Source organism: Pteropus alecto, unplaced genomic scaffold, assembly GCF_000325575.1.
Source record: "Pteropus alecto unplaced genomic scaffold, ASM32557v1 scaffold194, whole genome shotgun sequence".
Lineage (NCBI taxonomy): Eukaryota > Metazoa > Chordata > Mammalia > Chiroptera > Pteropodidae > Pteropus > Pteropus alecto.
Window position 1 is genome coordinate 1139479 of NW_006436281.1, and position 12904 is coordinate 1152382.

Below are 12904 nucleotides of genomic sequence, written 5' to 3' on the forward strand. Positions count from 1 at the left end.
CTCACGGCCCCAGCTCCCTGCCCCGGCGAGCTGCTGTGCCGGCCCCACCACCAGCAGCCCAGGCCCAACTGGTGAGAGGCGGGGAGCTGGGGCTGAGCTGCCGGACTGGTTTGCCCGCCCAGGCCCCACCCCTCCCTCCCCCGGCATGCCAGCCCAGTGCTGGTGCTCTCCTGCTTTCGAGGACTGGGGGGCTGCCTCTGCAAGGCACCTGAGGTCAGGGATGGAGATGGAGGCCACGCTGCTGCCTGGGTGGGACCTCCCAGAGGGGCTGTGGGGGCCAGCCCCGGGGCGCCTGTGCTGCGGGAGGGAAGGAAGCTGGGACAGCGGCTGCATCCAGGCCGGGGAAACATGCAATCCCAGGTTCAGATGCCAGTTTTTCCAGGCCCAGCTGTGTGACCTTGGGCAAGTGACTTCATCTCTCCGAGCATCGGCTTCCTCATTGCTGAGTGGACCAGTGTCGGTACCTACCTCTGGCTGTCAAGAGTCCACCGAGCACAGAGCCTGGTACATGGCGATGACAGCAGCGAACATTTACTGGGCAGTGACTGACCCATTTACCCGGCTGCTCTAAATGCTTCGCATATATATAACGACAACACGTGCTATCGAGGCTTACCAGGGACCCCACTTGGCATACACGCTCTCGTGGAGTAACCCCGTCCTTCCTCACCACCCTCTGGGGAGTGTGATGCCCACTTTACAGATGAGGAAACAGGTCCAGAGTGGTGAAGTCCCTTGGCGGTTCACACGGAGGTGGGACTTTGAAAGCAAACTGGTTTCTGCTCTGGCTCTGTCTCCCGCTGCTGGGGGGCGGGGGGCTCCTTGCAGACATTCTTCAGGAGGTGAGGGTGGGGCTGGGCAAGAGGGGCCTGAGGCCAGGAGCGCCCCGCTCTCCAGGGGTCCTGTCTCCCTGCACTGCCTACCAGTGGCTGCTCCTGGAGATGGGTCATTCCATGGGGACAGGAGAGGCAACCACGGGCCAGGGCAGGGAAGGAAGCCCGCTGGGCCTGCAGAGCAGCCCGTAGGGAGTCTTCCTGGCGACCAAACTCTGCCCCTTCCCTCTACCTGAGATGCCTATCTCTCCCCCAGGCCCTCAAGCTGTTTCTCCTCGGAAGGGCGTCCTCCGTGTCCTCCACCAGTCTGGGACTCTGTCGTCACCCCGCCCCCCGCAGTGCCCCAGCCATCAGAAAGGCAGAGCTGGTGTGTCCGACTAGGGGGCAAGCCTGAGGGGCACTCGCCCCCTTGCTCCAGGACGGGCCCCTGAACTTCTTGAGGGCAGGGCTGGGCCAGTCCCCCCACCCCCGCACGCACGGTTCAGGTAACTTCAGGTCACTCCGGGAGCTTCCGCCCGGCTCTGGGCTGAGCAGGCGGCACCGCGGAGGGATCCCCAGGTGAACAGGTGCGCACCCGGGAGGGCAAGTGAGTGACCACTCGGGGACCAGGAGGCTACTGGACACCCACGAGGGAGCAGGAGTTTGGGGGGCTGGCAGCGGGGCAGCCTTGGCAAGGGCGTGTGCAAAGGCATGGGGGGCAGGCCAGGGAAGGTGGCTCTCGGCATGTGGGCTGGGGAGGGAAGCTGAGGCACGGCCGGAAGGCGCGTGTGCGCTGGGCTTACAGGGGCGTAAGAGCCTTCGGGCTCCGGGGGTGTTTTCAGCAAGGAGACCCTTCCTCGTCCCACCTGGGTCCCGCCCCAGCCTACACCGGCAGCTCTGAGGCAGGCAGTGGGGGTACTTACCCGCATCAGGCAGCAGCTGGCGGCAGAGCCCGGGCAGTCCGGGTGTGTGACGCCCAGGATTCTCTGGATATAAGTGGGGGAGGAGGCTGTGGGGGAGGGCAGGGGCCGCTGTCCCAGAGATGACCCTCACCTGCCAGGCATGTGAGGTGTGTAGGCCAGTGTGTGAGCGTGGGCGAGGGGAATGAGGGCGTCTGGCCCATCCTCCCCCTTTCCATCCATCCTGCCACGGCTGCCTGCCCGGCTTGCACTCCAGAGAGAGGCCCCGCGGCGGGGAGGGCAGCCCCAGACTTGTTGACACTGGCGGGGCGCCAGGGCTGGGGCCATCCACCCAGGACTCTCGTTCAGGGAGGCGTCAAGCTCTGGGGCGCAGAACCCGGGTTGGAGGGGGCCTGAAAGGGGAGGGAATGAGGGGCAGGGAGATACACAAGGTGTTTTGCTCCCCACAACGCAGGCCCTGTGACAAAACAGGCGCTTCGCAGTCACTCCTTCCCCCCAGTGCTCAGTGACCTTCACCTTCCTCTTTGAACCTGGCTCCACACAGAACGTTTATTGAGCACCCTCTGTGAAGAGTGAGTGTGTGTCCGATGGGGACCCCTCCACACCAGCCCCGATGGTGGCTGAGGCCACCCTGCCTTCAGGATGCCTCCATTTCCCTCTGACACCCATCTGCTGAGCATGTGTGACGCCCTGATGCAGCTGGACACCCCACCTCGTCACCCCCAGAGCCTGGGATCCCCAGCACCAGCCCTCTGGCCACCGCCAAAGGCAGTGGCCCGGGATCTCTGGGCCAAGGGTGCTGTGGGGCTCAGCTGGGGCGGGTCAGGGTCTCTGGATCACCACCTGGAACTTGGCTGGAAGAGAAGGGCTGGCTTTAGCCTGAGGCTGGGGTCTGAGGGGGAGAAGCAGAAAGCACGCGAACAGCTCAGGCCCTGGCCAACAGCCTGGGTGGCCTTGCTGGTCAAAGGGGGTGATGCTCCCGCCCACCTGACCTACATCCCAGGGCTGTGACGAGGGGCATGAAGGCCAGACACAGGCTGCCGGGGAAGGGCCTGGCACAGGTTCCTGGGACATGTATTGCTCAGGTTCTAACCACTTGGGGCCCAGCTGCCCCCCATGGGTCCCGGCAGAGGGAAAACCACCGGGTGGGGGGTGGGGGGAGTGAGAATGGAGGGCTGGCTGCAGGCTCAGGCTGCCCCCAGGTAGCAATGGGCTTCGGCCTGTGTCATGGAGGTCCCTGGGGGTCAAGGGAATGCCCTTCCATACAAGCTGCAAGTCCCATGGGGTCTGGCTGTCCCTGGAACGCCCACGTGGGTGCCTTGTTACGTCTGCCTGAGCCCCGTGCTGGGAAGGACATTCGACACCCTGGACCAGGACATCACCAAGGGTCCCCTCCTCGGGGCTAGCACACACCTGGGAAGCAGGCTGGGGGCCTCAGGGCCAAGGGCACGTAACTTAAGCTCTTGGGGGGTCTCAAAGTCCCCACCTATAGAATGGGGCTCAGTGGCCTGGTCCTTGGGAGCAGGGACAGTGGAGCTCTAGAGCCCCTGCCACGCTCAGGGCTAGCGGGAGTCCCCCACCCTCACGACTTACAGGCTGGCAGGGCTGCCACAGAGGTGGTGACTAGGCTCTTGATGCCTAGGGTGCTGAGGGTGCCACGCAGAAGGCCGCAGGTGAAGGCCAGGAACTGGAGATGGGGGGCACAGGTCACTGTGGGAAAGTGAAGGCCGACACCCAGGACCGGGGCCAGGACGGGCTTTGGGTTTTGCGGTGGGCTCACCCCTTGGCCTGGGGCGAGGCCTCCCTGGGGGTGAGGGCTGGAGAAGTAGGGGAAGTGCAGTGTGGGTGTGCTCCAGCCCCCCCATACCTTGGGTGCTTCCTCCACATACTGCAGGCCCGAGGCCATCCGGATGAGGAGGGGGAAGCTGTTGTCCTGTAAGACGTAGGTCCCCTGGGGATGCAGGAGAGTGGGTGCTGTCTGTTTGCACGGGGAGAGGGGAAGCCAGGACCTCTGCGAGAACTCTACTCTCAAAGCCGCTGTGGTCACGGCCCCATCCTTCCGAGCTGCAGAAGGGGCCCCGGGCTTCCCAGGGCTGGCGTCACCCAGGGGTGCGCTGGTCCTGCTCCTCTGGCTGCGTGACCTCCTGGGTTAAAGGTGCCCCTGCCCCTGCCCCCAGGGTTGTGGTGAGAAGCTGCAGACGCAGCCAGTGGGGCCGTGCACGGCGTGGGCGCCCAAGGGAACCAGCGGACCAGGCTGAGACGGGAGCGTCACGCTGAGGGGACGCCAGCCACGAGGTCTCCCCTTGGCTCTGGGGTCCCATCCTGGAAGCAGAAATTCTGGGAACGGCCCCGCGCCCCATCGCGCCTTCCCCGAGGTCCTGCCTCCCAGCGTGGCCAGGCCCCATGGCTGGGCAGCTGCAACCTCCCCTGATGGGGGTTCCCCTCCCAGAGCCGCTCGGTTCCACCTCTGCCTGCGGCCAGGCAGCAGGCGCTGGGCGCGGGCACACACCTGGTGATTGGTGCGGAGGCTGTCCATCTGCTTTTGGAACACGGCCACCCACAGGTCTTTGCACAGGAACTTGAGGACGTCTAGCTCCTCCCTGAAGGCCAGCGTCTCCCGGGGCAGCCTGGGGGCATCGGCAGATACTTGGGCCAGGCCGGGCAAGCGGGGAGCGGAGAAGGAAGCCAGGCTGGGTTCTGCCAGAGCATTGCGCCCTCCCAGCTCAGGTCCAGCCTCGGGCGGGAGGGGCCGGCTCTCACCTCTCGCCCAGGGCCTGGCCCACGCGGAAGCCCATGCCTTCCAGGACCGACAGGCTCATCTTCTGTCCCTAGAAGGCCAGAGAAGAGAGGCTCAGGGGCCCTCGGCCACCTCCAACCGGAAGTTAGCCGACGTAGCAGCTGTAAGAGGGCCAGCCATCCCTCCAACGCAGCGCCACCTGGCCAGGACAGGCTCAGGCCTGCAGAGTGGCAGGCTGGCTTTTCCCCTCCACCCGCCCTGTGACCCCTCCACTCCGTCGACCCCATCAGCCCTCAGGTCCGGCTCTCCCTTGCTCCAGGAAAAATGAGGGTGTTCCCCACGCTGAGCTTCACCCTTGCTGGGCAGCTCTTTCCCAACAGCACCCATTACTCACTGGAAGCCCTTTAGGGGTGCAGCCTTATAACACCCCAGGGCGCAGCGCTCTGATCACCCCAGATGCTCAAGGTGACTTGTCCAACAGCTCATGGGGCAGCAAGGCACGGGCCATGCCCAGCCAGCAGGGGGCTGTGGGAGCAGACTACGACGGCCAGACCTTAAAATACCAGCCAGGAACCTCGGGAGGGAGATGTTCCCTTGGGCACTCAGGGAAGGCAGCCAAGGGGCATGCTGGAGTGCAGGCCAGGGTCCCACGGTGGGAGGGGCCGAGGATAGGGAGGGGACAGCATGGCTGGAGGACTGCCGACTTGTTATTTCCACTTGAGCAATCTGGGAGCTGATGGAGGGAGGCCCAGGTTGGGGTGTCAGAGATACCGGGTTGGCCTGTGGCGTGAGGCCCCAGACCTGGAGGGTCTGGCTGGACCAAGGTGAGGGGGCAGAGGAGAGGTGGGTGCAGAGCCCTGGGAGGGAGACAGCTGGCGCCTCTCAGGCCACAGTCCCCAGGCCTGAGCCCCTTCAGCCACCACCTTTCCAGGGGACCGGCCGCTGCGGTTTTCTCTCCAGGTCCACGCATCATGCATCACGGAGCCCCTGAGTGGGGGGTGGGGCTTTTCTGCTTCGATCCAGCCTGAGACGACAACTGGGCCACCTCGGCAGGCTTCACGCAGCAGTCTGGGACGCCCCACGACACACACTTCCCTCGGCCTGGAAAGCTCAGGCTTCGGGCCTCTCCACTCGGAGTCCCCTCTGCCCGGCTCCTGCAGGCCTTCCTCATCCCTCAGCCCTCTCCTTTGTGCTGTCACTGAGTGGGGACACAGTTCTGGAAGGGTGGGGACCCAGGCCAACCCTCCGCAGCCAGCACAGGCCTTGGCACCTGGGAGGTGCTGAGAAAGAGAGGCTGAAGCGACAGGTGGGGGTTCGTGCGCACGCTGTGTGCGGGCTCTTTACACGAACCCTCCTGCTTCGTCTTAACCCCGTAAGCCAGGCCACATTCCACACTTGGAAATGGGCGCAGAGGGGTGAGCTGACACTTGCCGCGGGCACCCTCAGCCACGGGGCTGTCTTTCAAGCCCAAGCAGGTCCAACTGCCAAGCCTAGGTGGCCAGACGGGTGGATGGCCGGGTCACTACCACACCTGTCCTGGCCTCAGTAAGATGGTAAGGGGCAAGGCTGGCCTGGTGGGGAGCGCCAGGCATGGGGAGGCCCGAGCAGAGGTCACTTGCACTTCTAAGCAAGGTGCCCTCTCCTCTGCCAGGCCCCCTGGCATCCGGGCCCTCGCCCGCCATTCCCTGCTCCACCTGCAAGAACCAGGCCTGGGTGACGACACAGTTTCCTGTCGGAAGACACTGGTGTACCTGCGACCTGCTGGTACCGCCTGTCGGGCTGTCTCAGGCCCAGCAGGGTTGGCCACACCGGGAGGGCTCCGGGAGGGGTCTGATGACTAATGACATTTGGGATATGAGCTGGGTGTGCGAGACAGTGAGGGGAACGAGAATTAGCCCCTGACACCTACCAGCTGTGGGACCGCCCTGTGCCTGTTTCATGTGTAAAGAGGAGAATATTAACAGCACCACTTCCCAGGGGCCTTAGGGGGCCTTAGGGGGTTACAGGAGTTGGAAAACACAAGCTGAGCCCCCTCCACGTTGGGCTCAGGAAGTGTTACTGCCACCACCAGTCACAAGCCTGCATCGGTCAACCTGGGTGACAAGTCCCCCAGCTGATGGCGGATGAGGCCCTTGGCTGGAGGTAAACCCTATGAAGGAGGGGCTCTGTTCTGGGGTCAGTGGCCCCCAACCTTTTCGGCACCAGGGGCCTGTGCTCCTATGAGAATCTAACGCCTGATGATCTGAGGCGGAGCTGAGGCGGTGATGCTGGCGCTGGGCAGCGGCCACAAATACAGATGAAGCTCAGCTTACTCTCACCTGCCACTCACCTCCTGCTGTGTAGCCAGGCTCCGAACAGGCCAATGACCATACCACGGCTGGGGGGTTTGGGACCCCTGCTGGGGGTGATGTATGGCAGCACCTAGAATGCTGGCGGGCCTTCCAAGGTGGCTGCCACTCTCGTGTCACCTCCTTTCTAGAGGGGAGCTCCAGGCTCCGTACTGACTGAGCATACCTGTGTCCCTGACGACTTCTCAGGTTGACCAAGGACAACCCAGGACTCCCTGCGTTTGGGGGTGTACGCAAAGGCAAGGACCTAGGAAAAAGCACGAGGAATGCAGCATCGGGGACAGTGGGGGGAGGTGGGCAAGGGGAGGGGCCCCAGGCAGGGGAGGGTGCGTTTTCCCCTGGGAGACAGTGCTGTGAGCAGGCAAGGGCTAATGGCGCAATGAATGATTTCCTTACGATCACGATACGGGAGGAGGGAGAAAAGCGTGTCCTTGGCGAGGCCGGGCAGGCTCCACGGAGGAAGCTACACCACCCTGCCGAGTCCGAAGGAGGAGGAGGTAAGCAGGACAGGGAGCGGATGGGAAAACACCCTGGGCCCAGGTCATGGCCGGGACAGTGGCCCTGAGAGGGGACAGCAGAGTCAGCAGGGTCCTCAGCCCGGCGGGAAGCTGAGGGGGCCAGGAAGGTTCCACAATTTCGTCTCCCTGTGGTGGGCTTCAGACTGCCTGCGTTTGAATCCTGGCTCCACCGCTTAGTGAACAGGAGACTTTGGGCGAGGCACCTCCTGGCCCTGTGCCTCAGTTTCCCCACGTGTGAAATGGGGCCGATGGCGTTCCCTACCTCACAGTGGTGCTAGGACAACTCGATCCACAATTCGTGTTACTGCTGGCCCTGCGTAGGGGCTAATTAAGTATTGGCTGAACTGAAAAGACTGGGCGTGGAGGGATCTGGGGAATAATGAGAAGAGGGAGGGGGAAGAGGAAGTGGAGAGGGAAGGGCTGAGGATGAGCAGGTGATGGGGGAAGAGAGGGTGGAGGAAAGGAGCCGAAGCTGGTTCATCTGCCTCTGTCGCAGCCTGTCTCCAGGGACTCCCGCCCAGGCCCCTGCGAAAGCTCTTCAGAGATTATGGGTTTGTTGTTATTCCCAGGGAAGGCAAAGCGGTCTCGCCCATTCATCCGAATCCTCTGGAGCCAGCCCAGGGCCAGGGCTGAGTTTACACGACAGCCCCCTGAGAGGAAACGGGATAATGAGGAACAGAGGGGAACCCCTCAGAGCAGCCTTATCAGCGTCAGCACCAATGGAGCCATCACTCAGCCCGGGCGCTCGGAGGAAGGCACAATCAGACAAAGGGAAGTTCTTGGAAATGAGAAAGACGGTAGCCAAAATAAACATCTGTTAAAAGAGAGCTGAAAAACAGACCAATCTGTAAGGTAGATAAAGCCTCCCAGGCTGTCCAGAAAAAAGCCCCGAGGTTGGAAAAAAATGAGAGAAAAGTTGTAAGACCACGTGGAAGAGATCCAGAAAGTCTAATATTCCTGCGAGTGCCAAAGAGACACGTGTGGAACAAGGCGGGAGAAGAAATAATCAAAGAGATAACAAGAAAAACGTGCTGAGCTGAAGGAGTCAAGTGTCCACTCAGAGCTCCAAGCAGGACTAATGGAAGACAGCAAACCGAGCCCCCAGCCCTCCCCCACCCCCAGCACTGGACTCAGAACAGCCAGGAGGAGGATCGGGACTGAAGCCAGGGGAGCTGGCGGGGCTGTGGGCCTGGCTCCTCCCTGTCTTCTACCTGCCCTGCCCCTCGTTATTTGTGAGGTCACCCCTCACCTGTGGAGCCACTCTGTGCAGGCCCTGGCAGGGGACCAGGGATGAGTAGCCCTTCTGGGAAGCTCAGGGAGAAGAGATGAGTGACCGAACGTTAGTATGGAGAGTGGACAGGTGAGTGGCAATGAATGGGCAGGGGAAAAGCCTGGCTCTCCTCCTCAATCCCACTACCTCCCCCTACACCTGCAGAGCTCGCCCAGACCACCCTCCTCCTCCACCCCTATGTTGGGCCAACCCCACGCCTGTGCACCTGTCCGTGGCCTGTTAGGAACCAAGTCGCACAGCAGGAGGTGAGCAGCAAGCCAGCGAAGCTCCCCAGCGCCAGCATCACCGCCTCAGCTCCACCTCAGATCATCAGTTTAGATGCTCATAGGGGCACCGGTCCCTGGTGCCACAAAGGATGAGGTCTGCTGCCTTACAGGGCTCTGCCAGGAACCCGGGAACCGGCTGGTGCCCAGGCCCTCCTGAGAGAAGGGGATGACATGGGCACTCCCTGGGCCTTGGTGGACCATGGCCCGGCCAGCAGTGCTGTTCCTGGGCCACCTGCCAGGGCTCACGGTAGTAGATGAATTCACTCCTTTGCCCACAGGCTTCCCTTATCTTCAAAGCTGCTGAGGAGGAGAAACCACAGCCGACTCCTCCCTGAGTTTTTCCTGCTTTGAGAACAAAGGCCCTTTGGCCTCCAGGCTCCTCTGGCCCGCCCTCCATTTCACCTGTAACCATTCCTGAGGATCCATTCCACAGCCACAAGTAACCAGGCAGGATGTGGGGATCACAGAAGCCCTAAAGAATGACCGGCTCCCGGGTGCCTGTGCTGTGGGGACGGAGGGGAACAAGCCAGCACCATCCCTGTCCTCAAGGAGCTCTGCAGCTGGCGAAGAGGCAGACCTGATGCCACAGACAAGTCCCCGAGCCCTGCTTTTGCCTGATCATGGCCATGTGCCTCAGGAAAGGCCCTCCTTCTCTGGCACCTCAGTTCCTCCTCTGTAAACTGGGACAGCATCTTCCCAGAGGGCTGTCCTGAGGACTAAGTCTGAGAAAACACCGTGCTGGGGACACCATTAAGTACCCAAGACACAGGGGGCCTGCGCTTGGTTCAGACAGGAAACTTGTCGGACCAAAGAGGAGTGGAGAGTGGAGGGGCCCGGAGCCAAGGACTGAGGAAATAGTAGTTTCCCGCGATGTGCGCCTGCAAAACAGGGCTCCCAGGTCGAAGGAACGTGGGGCCACTGCCAGAGTTCTCAGCCCTGGCTGCGCCTGAAACCACCCAGGGGTCTTCTGAGGCTGGCCACCCAGGCCACATCCCAGCCCTGCTCCGTGGCAGTTTCTGGTGTGGAACCCCAGCCCTGGGATTCCTGGGGTCGCCAGGCTGAGGGCCCCTGGCAGTCGTGTGCTCTGAACGCCCTGTTGTGAGCGAACCTGAATACCCCAGTGTCTCCCAGACCCGACCACAGAAACCCATTTAAATTGTCCAGGAGCGTAGCAGGGAGGACGCAGGCCATGGTTTACAGCACGGGCTTTGGAAGTGGGAGGTCTGCTTACGTTCCCGACTCCGCCACTGGAGAGGGAGCACTCCAACCATCGCGGCCTTGGTGTCTTTATCTATAAAGTAGGAGCGTCACGCTGACCTCTGTGTGTTGTTAGGAGGATCGCATGAAATCAGGAGTGCAAAGCCCATGGGAAACACACGTGGTAGGTGCTATTATAGGTCACTAAGTGAATCTCAGTCCCCACCCACCCTCCTCCGTGGCACAGAGGCTGCAGCCACTTCAGCAAATCCATGCAGAAGATCTACTATGCGGTGATCAACACAGACCTGGTCCCGGCCCATACAGCGTGCAGTCTGGCGGCAGAGACGGGTATGAGTCAAAGAATCATACAGATACATAGTTCAGGTGTATACTTATACTTACTGAGTGTGATGAGGGCTACCAAGGAGAAACTGCGAGAATGTAACAAAGACACCCTGACTTCTACTGGGGGCTTGGAGAAGGATTAATAGGTGGGAATGAAGTGAAGATGTGACAGGTGAAATGAGCCGGGAGATGAGGGAGGAGGCTGGTACAGGGGTGGAGAGGAGGGAGTCTGGAATAAAAGGCAGGGGAGGGGACAAATGGGAAACCATGAGGACAGGGCCTGGTCGAGGGCTAGAGGTGACGGAGAAAAGGCAGATTTTAGGGACTACCGAGTTTCCGGCTGGAAAGCCAGGACGGATGAGCTGCTCAGACATTGCAACCACCCTCCCCAACACACAGGCCAATGGCACTTCCTCTCCCTTGCTTTATCTTTCGAATAGCATTTTCTCAATGTACTACATACTTGACCCATTCAACTTTGTCTGTCTTCCCCCACTACGACATAAGCTCCATGAGGGCAAGAACTTTCGTATTGTTCACTGAGTTAACCCCGAAGCCTACGGCAGGGCCCAGCACCTCCAATGTTTCGAGTTAAAGTTTGCTGAATGAATGAACTCTTCAGAAACTATGTTGAGATCGTAACCTGCAACACCCTCATTAGGGCTCCTAACTTGGGAAGAAAACCTAAGCCAATAAAAATGTCTTGCATATAGATGACGATGATCATAGTAAGGACAATAATGGAAAAAGTGAGCACAGCTCCCGTTTATTAAGCACTTACTCTCTCCCCCACCCTCTCTTCTTGGTAACAGATTCTGCAACAAGAGCTCCCATGTTCTGAGGGCTGATCACATGCCAGACATTGCACTAAGAACTTTAAAGTCTGAGCTCATTTATTCTTCATAAGGACTAACTTCCAAAATGCTAAGCACGCTCCTACCTCAGGGCTTTGGCCCTGTTGTTCCTCTTCCTGGGATGTTCTTCCCCCCACTTATCCCTGGGCCTTGCTTCCTCCCTTCTCTTCCTCAGAAATGCTCTCCTCCACCATCCACCTCTCCACCCCTTTTCTTTCCCAGACTCCACTGGAGTTTTCTTTACAGAACTTATCACTAGTTGGTGGCATATTATGTTATTTATTGTTTGTTTGACATTCTTATTAAAATGTAAGCTTCGCCGGAAAAGGGAAACTGTACCTGGAATATAATAGGTGCTCAGTGTCTGTTGAATGAATAAATGTCCCACTCTACGACTTAGGTGCTGTTATGATGCCCATTTTATAAAGGAGGAAACTGAGGCACAAAGAGATTGAGTCACTGGCTGTCACATCTAGTGAACGACGCAGGCGGGATTCAACCCAGAAGTCCTTGGTACACAACCAATAACAGTAATTATGATCATTGCTACCCGCTTACTCTGTGCCAGGCTTTAAACTAACAGCTTTACCCAGAGCTGTCTCGCTCAATTCTAGAAGTATCCCGCGAGGCCGGCCGGGCTGAGACCCCCAGTCTACAGAGGAGGAAGTGAGCGCCCCAGGTCGCCCAGCGAGGCAGGGGCGGGGCCCGCCGGCCTTTCCACTGCAGCCCACGCCTCCTCCCCCCGAAACCCGGCGCTCACCCCGGGGCCGGGGTCGGGCTCGTGCGCCCACAGCTCCGCCACCATCTCCGAGTGCAGAAACTCGAACAAAACGGTGTCCGCCATGCGCCGGCCTGGCCTGGCCTGCCTAACTACCGCCTAGTTCGTCGCGCGCTCATTGGCCCGGCTGAACTAGCCCCGCCCCCTGCATCTAGGTGCAGCCCCGCCTTCCTCCCGCGGGCTCACGTGGTGCGCGCGTGAACCCGGGAGACTGCCTTTCGCGTTTCCGGGTCCTCGAGCATTGCCATTGGCCGAATCGCTAGTCACACGTGACATAACTCGTGTTTTAAAAATCCCTGTTTGTCCAATGGCCTCGCGTCGCAACTGGGAGGCACTAGCCCAATCGCTTCTCTATTGGCCGTACTTCCATTCACGTGACCCTATGCCCGCCCCTAAAGCTGGTCCTGAGGATTTGCTTCCTGGTTGGTAGCCGAGCGATCCACGTGATTGGCCAGCGACCGCCCACCCTGTTGCTCTATTGGTTGGGGTTGCTACCCTCCTCCCTCCGTACGGACGCCGTGCTTCGGCTGGGGAGCGGATCTCGCGGGCTCGGAGCTTCGGCGACCTGGTACGGTCTTCAGTGATAGCGCTATCCCCCGCCCCCAATAGTAAACCCTCTCTAGAGTACCCTGGACAGTCACCCCGTCTATGACCCTAGCACCGGTCCCTGAGCAGCTCAGGAGCCCGTGTGATTCCGGGTGTGGCCTCTGCTAGGCAAAATCGGAAAGGATCCAGTGTGGGACTCTGGGAGCTCCGGCCTCAGGGCCTTGAGCGAGCTGGTCCTCAGTTTCCCTATCAGTACACTGAAGAGGCTGGGGCCCAGTAGCACCCATCA

The 12904-nt window shown here is 60.6% G+C and overlaps 2 protein-coding genes across 3 annotated transcripts in view; one reads left to right on the plus strand and one right to left on the minus strand.

Annotated features, from left to right (window-relative positions):
* Positions 1-2252: 2252 nt before the first annotated feature.
* Positions 2253-12179, minus strand: TRAPPC6A (trafficking protein particle complex 6A). 2 transcript variants are annotated; one of them, XM_006911792.3, is made up of 6 exons: positions 12052-12179; positions 4493-4560; positions 4242-4359; positions 3600-3683; positions 3326-3419; positions 2253-2586 (listed from the first exon to the last, which is right to left on the minus strand). In XM_006911792.3, the coding sequence occupies exons 1-6, from the start codon at positions 12133-12135 to the stop codon at positions 2555-2557; spliced, it is 480 nt and encodes a 159-aa protein (XP_006911854.1). In that variant the 5' UTR covers positions 12136-12179; the 3' UTR covers positions 2253-2554. The 2 variants fall into 2 exon arrangements, with proteins under 2 accessions (XP_006911854.1, XP_015444800.1); XM_015589314.2 differs by having other exon boundaries at positions 2253-2624.
* A 356-nt stretch (positions 12180-12535) lies between these two features.
* The window catches only part of BLOC1S3 (biogenesis of lysosomal organelles complex 1 subunit 3), a 2388-nt gene continuing 2019 nt past the window's right edge, over positions 12536-12904 (plus strand). The window contains 1 exon segment of the mRNA XM_015589262.2: positions 12536-12637. The gene's annotated coding sequence lies outside the window, so the exon portion shown is untranslated.

Coding starts and splice junctions, on each gene's coding strand:
- TRAPPC6A (XM_015589314.2), bottom strand. CDS start 12,135: ATGGCGGACACCGTTTTGTTCGAGTTTCTGCACTCGGAGATGGTGGCG. Junction 4,561..12,051: donor AGCCCGACCCCGGCCCCGGG/GTGAGCGCCGGG, acceptor CTGGCCTTCTAG/GGACAGAAGATGAGCCTGTC. Junction 4,360..4,492: donor GGCCAGGCCCTGGGCGAGAG/GTGAGAGCCGGC, acceptor CGATGCCCCCAG/GCTGCCCCGGGAGACGCTGG.